We start from the raw sequence: 18,136 nt of genomic DNA on the forward strand, positions 1-18,136 counted from the left end.
AGCACTGAGGCCTACTAAGCATCATGAAGCATCCTACACATGCACAACTTAGGAGTTTGGTGTCCTTACGAAAGCACCAGAACATCTGCGGTGTATTTCCACATCACTATCAACAACAAGCAGTGTACTGTGACCTAGTGTCCCGGTGTCTGACCTGAGCCGATGGCGTCCACGTAGACCAGGCACGCGGCGTGGATGAAGGCAGTGACCGTGTCCAGCCGGAGGTCCCACTCAGCCTCCTCCTCACCCTCGTCCCCCATGGTCATGAAGCCGTCGGCGTCACGCTCACACACCAGGTTGAGGAAGTTGACCCAGGACAGGATGTCCCTGACGCTGACCACGCAGCGCAGCCCAAAGTCCTGGTTGGTCAGCCAGTCAATAAAGTCCAGCATGAGCTCGGCAATGTCTCTTCCTGGGTTGGGGGTCAAAGGTCATACTGAGAGATAGCTACAACAAGGAAGTACAATAGAAATGGATGAACGTAATAATACAGTGAGGTACGATGTGTACACATTTGAACACATTTGAGACTAAGAACAACAAAAACTGAAGAGATTTACACTCAAATGAGATATGTACAGGTAGGGAGACTATTCTAGCCTATCAAATGCTACTCCTAGATGAGGAGATGTGTTCTGTCTGTGGTGTGTGGAGGAGAGGAGTACCTTGGTGGTCATTGTCATCCAATGAGAGGCTGGTCCTCAGGTTGTGCTGGATGATCTGCACCAGGTCACAGCGGCTGTTACTCTGAGGGCACCAGATCTCTGTGAACCTGTTCCTCAGCGCAGGAGAAAGCTGGACACACACACACACACAGAGAGAGAAATGTTAACAAGTTGGACTGATCATCTACATAACAAACAGAAGTGGCTGTGGCCCTGTATGTCCCCTCCAGAGGCAGAAATAGAATAGGATGTAGTTTTAGGTGCCGGTTTAGACTCTGGCCCTGCTGGTTCATCTGTTGAAATGGTTTACCTCTTTCTTGCCGAAGTCTCCTCCAGGGTTCATGGTGGCAACCAGGCGGAAGTTCTGCTCTGCTGTGATCAGCTCCACGTCATCGTCATCTCCACTTCCTTTCTCTGCCAACACCAGAGACTTCTCTGTCTCTAGGACACTGAACCAAATCAGAGCAGGGTCACAGGTCAACGATATCTAATGAAGTGTTATACGCTAACTATTGTGAGAAAGCGGCTCTATTACCATATCCACACTAGTATACCATTCAGAATGAAGTGATGTATTGGGCAGGGATTCTAAGCAGTACACTAGTGGGGATATTAGAACATAGTCAGAGTGTGTGTACCTGTTGAGTCTCTCCAGCACAGAGTCGTCAGCCAGGGAGATCTCGTCCATGAGGAACACCCCCCCCTCTCTCATGGCCAGGACTAGGGGCCCGTCGTGCCACTCAAACAACCTGCCGTCCTCAGCATCCGCCTGTACCAACACACAAAGGCGGGGGGGGGAGAGGGGTCAGTGGGACTGGCCATCTGTATCATATACTAAAATATCATTTTACTTTAAGCATTTTTTATTTTACTCAATTACTGTGAGTTTTAAAATGATGGAGAACCTTAATGCCTTATAAGGGGTTTATGAGGGTTTAGGGGCGGCAGGTATCCCAGTGGTTAGAGCGTTGGACTAGTAACTGAAAGGTTGCAAGATCGAATCCCCGAGCTGACATGGTAAAAATCTGTCGTTCTGCCCCTGAACAAGGCAGTTAACCCACTGTTTCTAGGTAGTCATTGAAAATAAGAATTTGTTCTTAACTGACTTGCCTAAAGGTTAAAAAAAAGATTTTAAAAAAAAGAGGGTTCATAATTTACAGTTCATTTAAATTGTGACCATTAACGGTGTAGTACCTACCTGGTGTGTCCCAGTATGTCTGACAGGACGCAGGCCCCCCAGGAAGTCAGAAGTCTCCATGTGCAGGTGACAGTTGAGGGAGAAGAACTTCTGTCCGGCCAGCGCAGCAAACAGCTGGCAGATGGTGGTCTTACCACACCTGGGGGGAGGAGAAAGTATGTTCTGCGGGTTTTGGCTAGTACGTTAGTGCAGGGGTTCCCAAACTTTTTTATTCAGGCCTCCTCTTCCAGCATTGGGGAAAATCCCACGCCCCACTCCGGGCGCACATCTACTTCCATGGGCACAAGCACTGTTCATGACACAAACTGTTCACACCCCTCTTGATGGCGGAGATAACATTTAGCAGGTTTACAGCTTATTTCCTGCAATTCCATACATTTTGTCATGTCTAATTTGATTTGAGTGACTCGAACATCTACAAAATCTACGGGCTAAACAACCTAGCTATAAAATGTTAGCTGACACACTGATCAAGACATTTTTCTGACAAGTTAGAGCTAAATAGCTCTCTAAGGTCTGCAATGACTGACATGACAATAGGAAAACTTATGCTGCAATACTCAATTTCAAAATCGCCCCTTGTGCATTATACTTTTATACTTAAAATTGCACCTTGTGCTGTCTACTATTACAACTTTCAAGAGTAAGTTGAACGCCAGACTGAGTTCCCCCCAGGGGGCGTGCCCCACAGTTTGGGAACCACTACGTTACTGTATTGGCTTCAAGAAGTGGACAGTTAGGAGAGCTTTGTCTTTCTGTAGTACGTACTAACCCATTCACTTCACCTACTGCTCGCTTTACAGATTTAATTGACAATTGGAGAGATTTCCACAATCAGGAACTTAGGATAAATCCTACCCAGTGTCTCCCACCAATAGAACAGACTCCCCGAAATGCAGGGCCCGTCCCACCAGCACGGCCAGTCTCCTCATCCCCCGCGTCCACACCACGTGACGGAACTCCTCAGGCATGCCCGCGAAGCTGTCCACGAACGGACCTGCCATTCACAATAAACCAGATTAACTCTGACACACTGGCCAATACAAATAGCCTAATAAACTTCAAAGTCATTAGCAGATAAGTATGTTACAAAGGGAGGTGGTATCATTCCAGAACAACACTACATGACGGACAATCCATCCACTTCACACTCAATATTCATGTTCACACTCCATTGACCCCACATAATGGGGAATAGTGTGATACACTGTACCTTGTTGTCTCAACAGCTAAAGTACATATTTATGTATGTGCAGCCAAGAGTTGTGAGGTTTCTCCCATTCCCTACATGCCCTTATAAGACACCATATTCACAATGAACATTCTCCATACCACATTCATCATTCTCCATTCATTTACATTTACATTTAAGTCATTTAGCAGACGCTCTTATACATTCCACATTCATCTTGAACATTCTCCATACCACATTCATCATTCTCCATTCCACATTCATCTTGAACATTCTCCATACCACATTCATCATTCATCATTCTCCATACCACATTCATATTGAACATTCTTCATACCACATTCATATTGAACATTCTCCATACCACATTCATATTGAACATTCTCCATACCACATTCATTATTCTCCATACCACATTCATATTGAACATTCTCCATTCATCTTGAACATTCACATTGAACATTCTCAATACCACATTCATCTGGAACATTCACCATACCACATTCATATTGAACATTCTCCATTCATCTTGAACATTCGCCATACCACATTCATATTGAACATTCTCCATTCATCTTGAACATTCGCCATACCACATTCATATTGAACATTCTCCATTCCACATTCATATATTGAACATTCTCCATACCACATTCATCTTGAACATTCTCCATTCCACATTCACATTCGCAATACCACATTCATCTGGAACATTCACCATACCACATTCATTATTCTCCATACCACATTCATCTTGAACATTCTCCATACCACATTCATATTGAACATTCTCCATTCCACATTCATCATTCTCCATACCACATTCATCATTCTCCATACCACATTCATCTTGAACATTCTCCATACCACATTCTCCATTCCACATTCATCATTCTCCATACCACATTCATCTTGAACATTCTCCATACCACATTCATATTGAACATTCTCCATTCCACATTCATATTGAACATTCTCCATACCACATTCATGTTGAACATTCTCCATACCACATTCATGTTGAACATTCTCCATACCACATTCATGTTGAACATTCTCCATTCCACATTCATCTGGAACATTTGCCATTCCACATTCATCTGGAACATTCTCCATACCACATTCATCTGGAACATTCTCCATACCACATTCATCTGGAACATTCTCCATACCACATTCATCTGGAACATTCTCCATACCACATTCATCTGGAACATTCTCCATACCACATTTATCTGGAACATTCTCCATACCACATTCATCTGGAACATTCTCCATACCACATTCATATTGAACATTCTCCATACCACATTCATATTGAATATTCTCCATACCACATTCATATTTAACATTCTCCATTCCACATTCATGTTGAACATTCTCCATTCCACATTCATGTTGAACATGCTCCATACCACATTCATGTGGAACATGCTCCATTTCACATTCATATTGAACATGCTCCATTCCACATTCATATTGAACATTCTCCATACCACGTTCATATTGAACATGCTCCATTCCACATTCATATTGAACATTCTCCATACCACGTTCATATTGAACATTCTCCATACCACATTCATATTGAACATTCTCCATACCACATTCATGTTGAACATTCTCCATACCACATTCATCATTCCACATTCTGTATTGTGACAGAACAGTTGTAGTCACAGAAGTGCTTTCCTGTATTGTTGACACACTCCCCCAATATGAACTGTTTGTGAGTGAGCAGGGTCATGCACACAGTTGGGTCCGGGGCAAAAGGGCATGTTGGTGTGTGTGTGTGTGTGAGAGAGAGAGAACCAGGCTCTACTTACTAAACTGTGTGGTGAGTTGTTGCTCTGAGAACAGGGTGTCAGAGTTCACCGTCCTCTTGAAGTGTTTCTCCAGGATGGACTGGATAGTGGAGGCCTCCTCTGGCTTCCTGACCCGCCCAGCCAGCAGCATGAACCCTGAGACACACACACACACACTTCAACAATCCTAAATACTTAGGTGAAAAGACATTACCATTGAAGTGAAGTAGAACATGATTTCACACATAAGTCACACTGAAAAACAACAGACAGAAAGCAATAGAGACAAAAGCAGATGATAGTTTGTCCTATAAGATGGGACAAAATTGCTGCTGTGATCCTATTGGGCCTTACCGTCATCAGCCAAATGCTGCAGCCAATCGCGGGAGGCATCTGTCTGCTCCTCCAGCCGATAGCGGTCAGCCCAGCGGAAGAGATCTCTCAGGGTGATGAAGCCATGTTTCCCAGCAAACACTGTAGATCCCCTGCGAAGAGACTACACACACACACAGTGAGTTATAAAATTAGAACACACCATTACCTTATTGCCAATGGCAATGAGTTAACATATGAAAGCATATTAAATATGAGACTGTCACCTGGAGATCCTGCATGACTTTGACCAGCTTGGAGCAGTAGGATGGAGGAAGACTACATCTCTGGCAGAGGATGGTCTCTAGCTCATCACTAGGCAACTCGTCAAAGTGAAGCTCCACAAAACGATTCCTGAAGGCCCTGGACAGCACCTGAGGGGAGAGAAATTATATTGCACTCGCTGAGACCTGGTCTACCAAACTACACTTTCATCACCATCCTAATTCCTGTGCCCGAAGGAACAGATCCCATGGTACTCAATGAGCGTAGAAAATGTGTGCTTGCTTGTCTTGCACTATTTATGGCTGTGAAATAACCAATCTACACTATCCCAATATAATCCTAATAACCCACTATGGCCCGAGTCACACGTACCTTTCTGCCTCCGTAGAGACCAGGAGGATTCTGGGTAGCAAACAGCATGAATCGGGGGTGCGCTTTGATCACTTCCTGTGTCTCTGCGACAAACAGCTCCCTGTTGTCGTCCAGCAGTCTGTTGAGGGCCTCCAGGACGTCAGTAGGGGCCAAGTTCAACTCATCCAGAATAATCCAGTATCCTTTCCTCATGGCGTCAATCAGAACGCCTACAGGGGAAACATACAGACACACACGCAGAGGCACACACACAAAACAAAGACATTACACCGTGATCATGAACAGAACAGTCTGTGTGAGACACTGACTGCAGGGCTACAGTGTAGAACTGGCTGTACCCTCTTTGAAGATCAGCTTGCCCTTGCCGTCAGAAGAGTAGCAGCCGATGTACTCCTGGATGTCTGTGTGCTCGTGGTTGTTGATCCTGACACACTGGTTCCCCGTGGCCGCTGCTATCCACCTGACCAGGCTGGTCTTTCCCACCGAGGTCTCTCCTTGGATCAGGACGGGGTGGCTCCTGAAGAACAAACAAATATTAAATATTTCTAGTAGAGCCGGTTCGTGTCTGTGTTTCAATGTGCACTTAGTGGAAGAGGAATTGGCTGACCTCAAGTGTAGAGGTCATGGATTTGTCCCAAATGGCACCCTTTCCCTAGTGCACTACTAGGGTGCCATTTGGGACGCTGACTGTGTCCAGAGAAGAAGGGCAGAGAAACAACCAAGTACTTACTGGGGACGACTGACCTGTGGTGAGGTCGTGTAGAATTGACCTGTGGTGAGGTCGTGTAGAATTGGGTAGTGTCTGTTTTTAGCTGTGTTTCAATTGTGCAATTGATTTTCCTTGGACTGAAGTGTGGAGGTCATGTATGCATCCCTAATGGCACCCTATTCCCTAGTGCACAAATTCTGACCAGAGCCTAGGGATTAGTGCACTGTGTAGGGAATAGGGTGCCATTTGGGACACAGCCCATGTGTCCAGATAAGACTAAATTAACCTCGTAATGAAGGGCAGAGAAACAATTGAGCACTGGGAACGATTGACCTGTGGTGAGGTCATGGCAACTACTCTCCACCACGACAACTGCAGCAGCAACTTGGGAAAGTCATGTCATCTTTATGGCAGCAGTGATGACACAACCAATATTAGCCAATACAACTCATGTGATGCTCATTGTGCCAGCAACAGGTTGACGATACAACAGACAGTGGCTACTAGGACTGTACCACAGGTATTGACTATGTTGACTAATAGATCCAGGGGGACGGAGGACAGCAGAAAGGGGAGCTCAGTTTTCCTACCCAGCAGACACCACCCTGGCCAGGTCACGCAGGTTAAGCTTGACGGAGGTGGTGAGGATGTAGCTGGGGTCCAGAGCCGGCTCCATCTCCCCCTGGGATACCCAGTAGCCCTCCATCTGAATGCAGGGCCGCCCTGTGGGCTCCGGGATGGGCTGTGGGGAAACACAGGGAGAACCATGTCTACTGAGGAATCTCATATTGAGGAATTATTAAGCTTCTTCTTAATTATCCATCGATGTCAATTAATACAAATATGGAATCAATAAAGTCATATTACAGGCCTGCAGTATTACCTGCTTCAGACACTTGATGTTTCCCCCCATGATGTATTGACACACCAGTTTCTGGACCATTGGATGGGAGCTGCGGTCCAGCTGGGTAAGGAAACTCAAACAGAAGCCCTGGAAAAAGAGACCGATGGAGAATCAGGTCACATCTGAACCCATTTTCCAATCAATGAAGTTACTAAGGATATCAATATACAGTGCATTCAGGAAACTATTCAGACCCCGACTTTTTCCACATTTTTTTTTAACATGACAGCCTTATTCTAAATTGGATTAAATATTCCCCCATCAATCTACACACAATAACCTATACAGACAAGCCAAAAACTGGTTTAGAATTTTTTGCAAATGCATAATAAAAAATAATAAAAATCACATCAACATAAGTATTCAGACCCTTTACTTTAGTATTCAGACCCTTTAGCCTTTACTTTAGTATTCAGACCCTTTACTTTGTTGAAGCACCTTTGGCAGCGATTACATCCTTGAATCATCATTGATATGACGCTACAAGCTTTGCACACCTGCATTTGGGGAGTTTCTCCCATTCTTCCCTGCAGATCCTCTCAAGCGCTGTCAGGTTTGATGAGCAGCATAGCTGTACAGCTATTTTCAGGTCTCTCAAGAAATGTTTGATCTGGTTCAAGTCCGGGCTCTGGCTGGGCCACTCAAGGACATTCAGAGACTTGTCCAGATGTCACACCTGCGTTGTCTTGGCTGTGTGCTGAGGGTCGTTGTCCTGTTGGAACGTGAACCTCCACCCCAGTCTGAGGTCCTGAGCACTCTGGAGCAGGTTTTCATTAAGGATCTCTGTGTACTTTGCCATGTTCATCTTTCTCTCAATCCTGACTAGTCTCCCAGTCCCTGCCGCTGAAAAACCTCCCCACAACATGATGCTGCCACCACCATGCTTCACCGTAGAGATGGTGCCACATTTCCTCCAGATGTGATGCTTGGCATTCAGGCCAAAGAGTTCAATCTTGGTTTCATCAGACCATAGAATCTTGTTTCTCATGGTCTGAGAGTCCTTTAGTTACCTTTTGGCAAACTCCAAGCAGGCTGTCATGTGACTTTTACTGAGGAGTGGCTTATGTATGGCCACTCTACCATAAAGGCCTGATTGGTGAAGTGTTGCAGAGATGGGAGAACTTTCCGGAAGGGCAACCATCTCCACAGAGGAACTCTGGAGCTCTGTCCAAGTGACCATTGGGTTCTTTGTCACATCCCTGACCAAGGCCCTTCTCCTCCAATTACTCAGTTTTGCCAGGCAGCCAGCTCTAGGGAGAGTCTTGGTGGTTCCAAACTTCTTCCATTTAAGAATGGAGGCCACTGTGCTCTTGGGGACCTTAAATGCTGCAGAAATGTTTTGGTACCCTTCCCCAGATCGGTGCTTTGACACAATCCTGTCTCGGAGCTCTACGGACAATGACTTCAACATCATGACTTGGTTTTTGCTCTGACATGCATAGCCAACTGTGTGACCTTATATAGACAGGCGTGTGCCTTCCCAAATGATGTCCAATCAATTGAATTTGCCACAGGTGGACTCCAATCAAGTTGTAGAAACACCTCAAGGATGATCAATGGAAAAAGGATGCACCTGAGCTCAATTTAAGAGTCTCATAGCAAAGGGCCTGAATACTTGTGTAAATAAGGTACTTCTGTTGTTTATTTTGAATAAATTAGCAAAAATAAATAAAAATCTGTTTTTGTTTTGCCATTATGGGTATTGTGTGTAGATTGATGAGATGTTTTTTTTTTAATCAATTTGAGAATAAAGCTGTAACGTAACAAAATGTGGAAAAAGTCAAGGGGCCTGAATAATTTCCGAATGCACTGTATGCTTATTTAGTCAATATAAAGGATGTCGAAATCAATGCTGGGAGAGCTCTGGCCTCCTACCTCGTAGAGAGAGCGCTGGACGCTGTAGCAGGGGTTGGCTGCCACATACTTCAGTGCCCTGCAGAGGGTACGCAGGCTGTAGTGGGGATGGTGTCCAGTCCCGTCCACCAGTTTGGAGGTAGCCTCCTTACGCACCGTCAGGTAAAAGCTGCAGCAACAAATACATATTTTTTATTAAAATATATAAATTAATCAATCAAATCAGCAATCAATATGACATGACATTCAACGTGACTTTGTGGAAACTTGATGAGCCACGTGATGCATATGACAGAGGACAGTATGTAATCTGACCCCTGACCTTATAATCCCGTTGATGACGTTCTTATTGGGGTTCAGGCCTTTCAGGTAGTCAGACACCAGGATGCGCAGGTCTCCCTCATTCTCCAGCTCCTCCACATACAGCTCAGTGAACCTGGGAAAGAAAGAGAGCAGCATGTCAAACCACAGCTAGTTGGGCCGCCAGATCCCGAACAGCTAGTTGGGCCGCCAGATCCCGAACAGCTAGTTGGGCCGCCAGATCCCGAACAGCTAGTTGGGCCGCCAGATCCCGAACAGCTAGTTGGGCCGCCAGATCCCGAACAGCTAGTTGGGCCGATCCCGAACAGCTAGTTGGGCCCGATCCCGAACAGCTAGTTGGGCCGCCAGATCCCGAACAGCTAGTTGGGCCGCCAGATCCCGAACAGCTAGTTGGGCCGCCAGATCCCGAACAGCTAGTTGGGCCGCCAGATCCCGAACAGCTAGTTGGGCTGCCAGATCCTGATAAGGTAGTAGGTTTGCCAGTATGCTCATAAGTTAAAGACATTTCAGTCAAACTCCAGGCCAGCTCAGCCCATGTTCTAACCTGTTCCGAATGCCCAGGGGCAGGTTCCTCTTCCCCACGTCAGTCGCTGGGTTCATGCAGGCAAAGAGGCGGAAGTCTGGATGGCGAACCAGGGGCTCTGTACAAAAAAACAACAACATTTAATTCCAGTAGCAGCATCAAAGTGATCATATTTCCAAGGTCATAATCAGTTAATACCTTTATGACCAAAGCCATGACAATAACAATATGCAATTTATTACATGTAATGCAACAGTGATATAAAGTGTTATAACATGTCATAACATGCTATGGAGAGCAGTGGGCGCCTCACCAGTGTCTCCGCGGTCCAGCAGCACCAGAGAGCCGGCGGTGCCTTCCAGCAGGCCACTCAGACACTCCAGAGTCTCTGCTGCAGCCAGGTTCATCTCATCCAGCAGGATCCACTCTCCCTTCTTCACCGCCTGGGCCAGTGTCCCCTGTAGAGACACACACAGTTTAAAATCACAGCAGGTTGGTGGTCAACAGGGATATGTAGTGTGTGTGTGTGTGTGTGAGAGAGAGACAATTTAGGTAAACCTTTACCTCTACAAAGGCAAAGACCAGTGCGGTCTCACAGGCTCTGATCTGCTGCTGTGTCTGAGCCAGCCTCACGGCCAGGGTTTCCCACTGCTCCTGCAGCAAGGCGGCTGGGGAAACCAGCACACAAAAATAGACTGAGAACAGCCTAAGGCAACACTCATATTTCTGTCACAGTGAGAGTAGGAGTAAGCTATTCAAGACAAGAAGGAATGAAGGTACTTCTTTTGGTTGTTTTCCAAATGGCAACACTATTATCTATATGATGCACTACAGTGCCTTCCAAAAGTATTCACACCCCTTGATTGTTTCCACATTCAGTTATGTTACAGTCTGGATTTAAAATTAATTAAAGTTCATGTACTCTGTATGCAATAATAGTGTTTAACATGATTTTTGAATGACTACCTCATCTTTGTACCTCACATATTCAATTATCTGTAAGGTCCCTCTGTCAAGCAGTGAATTTCAAGCACAGATTCGACCACAAAGACCATGGAGGTTTTAAAGAAGGGCAACTGTTTTTTAAAAAGCACTTTGAACTTGAAGTTATTACACTTTGGAAGGTGTATCAAAACACCCGGTCACTACAAAGATACAGCCGTCCTTCCTAGCTCAGTTGCCGGAGAGGAAGGAAACCGCTCAGGGATTTCACCATGAGGCCAAATCCAGAATTTAATGGCAGCGATAGGAGAAAACTGAGGATGGATCAACAACATTGTAGTTACTCCACAAAACTAACCTAATTAACAGAGTGAAAAGAAGGAAGCCTGCACAGAATAAAAATATTCAAAACATGCCTCCTGTGTGCAACAAGGCACGAAATAAGGACAATAACCTAAAATACAAGGCCAAATCTACTCTGGAGTTGCTTACCAAGAAGACAGTGAATGTTCCTCAGTGGCCGACTTAGTTTTGACTTAAAATATACAGTTGAAGTCGGAGGTTTACATACACCTTAGCCAAATATATTTAAACTCAGTGTTTCACAATTCCTGACATTTAATTCTAGTACAAATTCCCTGTCTTAGGTCAGTTAGGATCACCACTTTATTTTAAGAATGTGAAAGAGATGATTTATTTCATCACATTCCCAGTCAGGTTGCAAGCCTCCCTCTTTTTCCTCCAAACATAACGAAGGTCATTATGGCCAACAGTTCTATTTTTGTTTCATCAGACCAGAAGACATTCCTCCAAAAAGTACGATCTTTGTCCCCATGTGCAGTTGCAAACTGTAGTCTGGCTTTTTTATGGCGGTTTTGGAGCAGCGGCTTCTTCCTTGCTGAGCGGCCTATCAGGTTACTTTTGTACCCGTTTCTACCAGCATCTTCACAAGGTCCTTTGCTGTTGTTCTGGGATTGATTTGCACTTTTCACACCAAAGTACGTTCATCTCCAGGAGGCAGAACGCGTCTCCTTCCTGAGCCGTATGACGGCTGCGTGGTCCCATGGTGTTTATACTTCCATACTATTGTTTGTACAGATGAATGTGGTACTTTCAGGCATTTGGAAATTGCTCCCAAGGATGAACCAGACTTGTGGAAGTCTACAATTTTGTTTCTGAGGTCTTGGCTGATTGCTTTTCCCATGATGTCAAGCAAAGATGCACTGGTTTGAAGGTAGGCCTTGAAATACCCACAGGTACACCTCCAATTGACTCAAATGATGTCAATTGGCCTATCAGAAGTTTCTAAAGCCATGACATCATTTTATGGAATTTTCCAAGCTGTTTCAAGGCACAGTCAATTTAGTGTATGTAAACTTCTGACCCACTGGAATTGTGATACAGTGAATAAGTGAAATAATCTGTCTGTAAACAATTGTTGGAAAAATGACTTGTGTCATGCACAAAGTAGATGTCCTAACCAACTTGCCAAAACTCTAGTTTGTTATCAAGAAATTTGCAGAGTGGTTGAAAAACGAGTTTTAATGAATCCAACCTAAGTGTATGTAAACTTCCAACTTCAACTGTACCTGAAAATCTAGAGAACAAAAAAAAATCAAGAACTGAAAATGGTTGTCAAGCAATCATCAACAACCAATTTGACAGAGCTTAATTAAGTTTAAAAAGAATAAATGGGCAAATGTTGTACAATCCAGTTGTGGAAAATTCTTTGAGACTTACCCAGAAAGATTCACAACTGTAATCACTGCCAAAGGTGCTTCTACAGTATTGACTTAGGGGTGTGAATATTTATGTGAATAATGTTCTAACATTTCGAAAAACATGTTTTCACTGTCACTATGGGGTATTGTACGCAGATAAAAACATTATTTAAAAAATGTAATCAATTCTGGCACCACAAATGTGGAATAAGTCAAGGGGTATGAAAACTTTGTGAAGCCATTTTTAAATATTTTTTTTAACCTTTATTTAACTAGGCAAGTCAGTTAAGAACAAATTCTTATTGTCAATGACGGCCTAGGAACAGTGGGTTCAGGGGCAGAACGACAGATTTGTACCTTGTCAGCTCAGGGGTTTGAACTTGCAACCTTCCGGTTACTAGTCCAACGCTCTAACCACTAGGCTACCATGCCGCCCATTTGGGAATAGGGTTCATTTGGGGATGCCAACAATATCTAAAGAGTGTGGTGGTACCATTGTTTTTTTCCTGCAGCTCCGACTTGCTGAGGGCCGACTTGCAAACGTGGTCCATGAGCTTAAGGAGGTCCTGCCATCGCTTGCCCCTGAAGCAGGTCTGCACGTGGCCCAGGAAGGTCAGGTTCTGCTTGCGGGAGTAGGTCTGGGAGAACACGTCCTCGAAGGCCTCACGCAGGGGCAGCAGGATCAGCTTGTGGTCCACTGGTTTATACCTTAGATCAGGGAAGAGAATATGCCTACTCAGTACCAATGCAGGCCAGGGTAATATCCCTGTCTGAATATGCTGGTATAGGTGTAAGTTCATACAAGAAAAGGACTAATTCCCTTACCCTCCTAGCAGGTCAGCTGTATCACTCTGCTGGTTCATATTCACCACCCGTAACCTGTGTCCTAGAGAGGGAGCGAGAGAGAAGGGGAACATAGGTGTTGGTTAGTGGGTACCCACTATACCATGTTGTCTGAGAGAAGCTTTCTGGCAGAGTGTTGCGTCTCACCAGTGATTCCAGCCAGGTACTGCACAGTGGATGTCTTGCCCGTGCCCGTCTCTCCGACCAACAGAATGGGCTCGCCCTGGGTAACACACACTGCTAGCTGTTCCAAAAGCACTGCAGAGGGCCGCGTGGCAGCAAATGTCTGCTTCTCACTGTGCACATTGAGATACACACAGGTTAGGTTACACGTTTACTCAAATTTTACCTACAACAATTTCAACATGCATATACGGTACTTGAAACCAGGTCAAAATATCTATTAATAATACATTCATCAACAAATATACTTTTTTGTTCCCCCCCAATTGTAGATTTCCAAAGGTGCCTTTCTGCTGTAGGGTTTTTGATTTTAGTCATATGCTGAGGACTGGAATATTTGCTGGTTTATCAAAGTGTGTAGTTAGGGATCAATTCAATGTTTATTCAATCAACCAGCGGGAGTCTATTTGGCTGGGTAAGTGTTGGGCCTGGCAAAGCGACAGTAACGTCCATATTGTCTAAACAGACAGGTTACGGGCACAGACTGGCAGGGCTGGCAGCCTGACTCAGTGTGTTCCATAAGCGACAGCTGCCAGGCAAATATCGGACTACTAACCCTTATGTGGCCGGGTACTTAATTGACTTTAACAAATTGCGGTGCATCAGATGGCAACTAATTCGATTTAGGGTCACACGTTTCGCTGACTTACTTGCAGATGCGGACCACTTCGTTCTGCTTCCGTTCCAGGGTCACTCTGCCCACCAAGGCCTCCAGCTCTGTGACAGAGATGCCAGGCTGGTACATCTGGCAGAAATGTGCAGCCTGAGAGGCAAACAACCATAGAAATAAGAATTAATTAATGTATTCTGATTTCTATGCACACAACCATCATGTCAACAGTCAACAACCATCACCATGTCTGAGTCCAATAAAGCACACGTGGCAAATGGCACTCAAAGGGCTCTGGTCAAAAGTAGTGCCCTATATAGGGAATAGAGTGCCATTTGGGACTAGCTCTATGTCAGGAGACTGTAGATCATACATCATGTGCTAAAGTATGACAAACTTGTACATCAGTACTGAACTGGTTTTGATATACTGTCAGCAGAGGCCCATCATTTCCAGTGATGCTGGACTTACCTTCTCTTTGGAGATGTTGAGCTTGCTCCCGATGACCTCAGCCATGCACAATCTCCTCTCTGGTCGGGATAGCATAGCTGTAAAGCAGTCTAGGGCCTAAAGGGGGGAAAGCCGCAAAACAGTACAGTGAACAAGAGCATTATTTTTTTGGGCGGCAAATTGTTAAAAGTTTCTGACACTGTTACAGCTACATTGATTTTCCATTCAAATATGGATTGTGCTAACTCAATGAATCTATTCGCAGTCCATACTAAACTAGCTTTGTTCAACCAACCCAATCCACAGTCAGTTCTGGTTCAGGAGGCTAACCCTAAAGAGCCATGAAAAAAGTGTTGAACACATCGAGCCCTATTACAGCTAAAGGATTTTCCATCCTAACATAGATTAGGTAATAACCTTAACAGAGTCTAACCTTGCCAGTTCTACATAGCCACAGAGTTATAAGAGACAAGTTCAGAATTATCCGTGGTGAACAACAATTCAAGCCCGAAAGCTTCTTTAACATAGTAAACGATGGCAGGAGGGTGACAACATTGCAATGACAGCCTGTGCTGCTGTGACTCGAGGCTCACCTCTAAGAAGACATGTTGAGCGGTGGCAGACGAGGTGCTGTCAAAGTTACTGCTGATCCTCTCACACCATTTCAGCAGGTCTCTGTAAAATATAGAGTAGAGGTTACATAAGGGCTCTCCAACCCTGTTCCTGGAGAGCTACCCTCCTGTAGGTTTTCACTCCAACCCTGTTCCTGGAGAGCTACCCTCCTGTAGGTTTCCACTCCAACCCTGTTCCTGGAGAGCTACTCTCCTGTAGGTTTTCACTCCAACCACAGTTGTAACTAACCTGATTCACTTTATCAACCACTATATTATTAGAATCAGGTGTGCTAGATTAAGGTTGGAGTGAAAATCTACAGGACGGTTACTCTCCAGGAACAGGGTTGAAGAGCCCTGGGTTACATAAATATGGCAATGATAAACAGAGGAGTTGGCTTAAGGATATAGATTTAGGACCAGGTTAAGTTTTCCATCAATGATTGGAGAAAAGATTCAGCTGAGAAACAGTTGATCCAATAGGGCTGTCCTGACCTACGTTGCAAACTCAAATGAAAACAACATTCAGTATGTACATTAACTGCAGTGATGCATGCAGCTCTAAAATTATAATTATCCAAGTGGCCCACAGCGGCGTATGGAACAACATGCTCACATTTTGATTTTACACCAAGGGAAAAGCCCTGAGCCCAACACGTACACACAGGTATTCCCAGTATGAACTCTTACAAATGGGTGAAAAACAAGTGGCCTCCACAAAACGAGAGGATCAGGTCTGAACTGGTTACCTAATGATAAGGGCTGTCCTGGTGTAATGTCTAGCATCTGTGGATCCAGCTCTATAGAAAAGAACGGTCCAATCGATGGGCCATCGAGCGCAGGCAGCAGCACCCAGTGGAAAGCTAATTAAAGTCCTGAGGGCTAGCTGCCTGGTCATTTCATCTCCCAGTGGGCCAGTGCAGATCCTAATGTAAACCCCACAACCCACCTCTGCTCTGGGACTCATGTGGTGGGATGGATGTGGCCACTGGGTTTACCTGTATCTGGGGCTTGACCATTACTGTAGATCTGAGCAGCTAGGGAATCATGACAATGAGTTCATCACCAGTTCATACTGGCAGAGAGACAGTGTCATCTTTCAATGCAGCGGAAAAAATATTGTGTATAGACACCTATGGTGGGAATCAGATAAACCATGAGAACTGAACATGAATAAATTGCTCATTGCTACAAAATGAGACAGAAAAGCTAAAGGTAAATAAAAGGAGGGAGGTGAAAATAAGAGCATATATTTTTATTGTATTTAACTAGGGGAGTCAGTTAAGAACAAATTCTTATTAACACTGACGGCCTACCAAAAGGCCTCCTGCGAGGATGGGGTCCTGGGATTAAAAATAAACACAATATATATACAGATCAACACACACACATCACAACAAGAGAGACAACACAACATAAAGGGAGACCTAAGACAACAACATAGCAATGCAGCAACACATGACAACACAGCATGGTAGCAACACAACATGGTAGCAGCCATAGCATGCCATTACCTCAGTGACAGTCCCCTCCCCTCCAGGGATGTGGTCTTGTCCTCCAGCCTGTGATGAGACACCTCTAGTGCATGAATACTGTCTGTGTGGCCCAGTGCCACCGGGTCAGGGTGCCTCTCTCCAGTCAGCTGGCAGTAGATGTCGAGGAGGCGCTCCACCACAACCGTTAGGTTAGGGTACCGGTTCACCAGCACCTGCACAGGCAAAGAACAACAGTTAAAGAGAGATTTAAAGAGAATTAAAACAATGTTTCAATTGCAAATTATATCCAATGACGACTCATTGCGAGCTCACAGAACAGGGCTCCGGGCAGCCGAGCGGAAATGGAGGAAAACTCGCCTCCCTGCGGACCTGGCATCCTTTCACTCCCTCCTCTCTACATTTTCCTCTTCTGTCTCTGCTGCTAAAGCCACTTTCTACCACTCTAAATTCCAAGCATCTGCCTCTAACCCTAGGAAGCTCTTTGCCACCTTCTCCTCCCTCCTGAATCCTCCTCCCCCTCCCCCCCTCCTCCCTCTCTGCAGATGACTTCGTCAACCATTTTGAAAAGAAGGTCGACGACACCGCTGGTTCTGCTCACACTGCCCTACCCTGTGCTCTGACCTCTTTCTCCCCTCTCTCTCCAGATGAAATCTCGCGTCTTGTGACGGCCGGCCGCCCAACAACCTGCCCGCTTGACCCTATCCCCTCCTCTCTTCTCCAGACCATTTCCGGAGACCTTCTCCCTTACCTCACCTCGCTCATCAACTCATCCCTGACCGCTGGCTACGTCCCTTCCGTCTTCAAGAGAGCGAGAGTTGCACCCCTTCTGAAAAAACCTACACTCGATCCCTCCGATGTCAACAACTACAGACCAGTATCCCTTCTTTCTTTTCTCTACAAAACTCTTGAACGTGCCGTCCTTGGCCAGCTCTCCCGCTATCTCTCTCAGAATGACCTTCTTGATCCAAATCAGTCAGGTTTCAAGACTAGTCATTCAACTGAGACTGCTCTTCTCTGTATCACGGAGGCGCTCCGCACTGCTAAAGCTAACTCTCTCTCCTCTGCTCTCATCCTTCTAGACCTATCGGCTGCCTTCGATACTGTGAACCATCAGATCCTCCTCTCCACCCTCTCCGAGTT

General features: G+C 45.2%; 1 protein-coding gene across 1 annotated transcript in view; it reads right to left on the bottom strand.

Annotated features, from left to right (window-relative positions):
- Positions 1–18,136, bottom strand: part of LOC115107657 (midasin-like) — a 65,988-nt gene that overhangs the window by 39,382 nt on the left and 8,470 nt on the right. Inside the window, 25 exon segments of the mRNA XM_029631149.2 lie at positions 155–412; positions 666–795; positions 976–1,114; positions 1,304–1,434; positions 1,864–2,002; positions 2,722–2,860; positions 4,882–5,016; positions 5,215–5,356; positions 5,460–5,606; positions 5,830–6,038; positions 6,168–6,346; positions 7,129–7,280; positions 7,422–7,529; positions 9,318–9,465; positions 9,619–9,732; positions 10,162–10,258; positions 10,454–10,598; positions 10,705–10,808; positions 13,297–13,511; positions 13,629–13,689; positions 13,794–13,942; positions 14,480–14,592; positions 14,911–15,006; positions 15,483–15,564; positions 17,015–17,208. Of these exon segments, the coding sequence (XP_029487009.2) occupies positions 155–412; positions 666–795; positions 976–1,114; positions 1,304–1,434; positions 1,864–2,002; positions 2,722–2,860; positions 4,882–5,016; positions 5,215–5,356; positions 5,460–5,606; positions 5,830–6,038; positions 6,168–6,346; positions 7,129–7,280; positions 7,422–7,529; positions 9,318–9,465; positions 9,619–9,732; positions 10,162–10,258; positions 10,454–10,598; positions 10,705–10,808; positions 13,297–13,511; positions 13,629–13,689; positions 13,794–13,942; positions 14,480–14,592; positions 14,911–15,006; positions 15,483–15,564; positions 17,015–17,208 (3,526 nt within the window).

This window comes from Oncorhynchus nerka, linkage group LG24, assembly GCF_034236695.1.
Source record: "Oncorhynchus nerka isolate Pitt River linkage group LG24, Oner_Uvic_2.0, whole genome shotgun sequence".
Taxonomy (NCBI): domain Eukaryota; kingdom Metazoa; phylum Chordata; class Actinopteri; order Salmoniformes; family Salmonidae; genus Oncorhynchus; species Oncorhynchus nerka.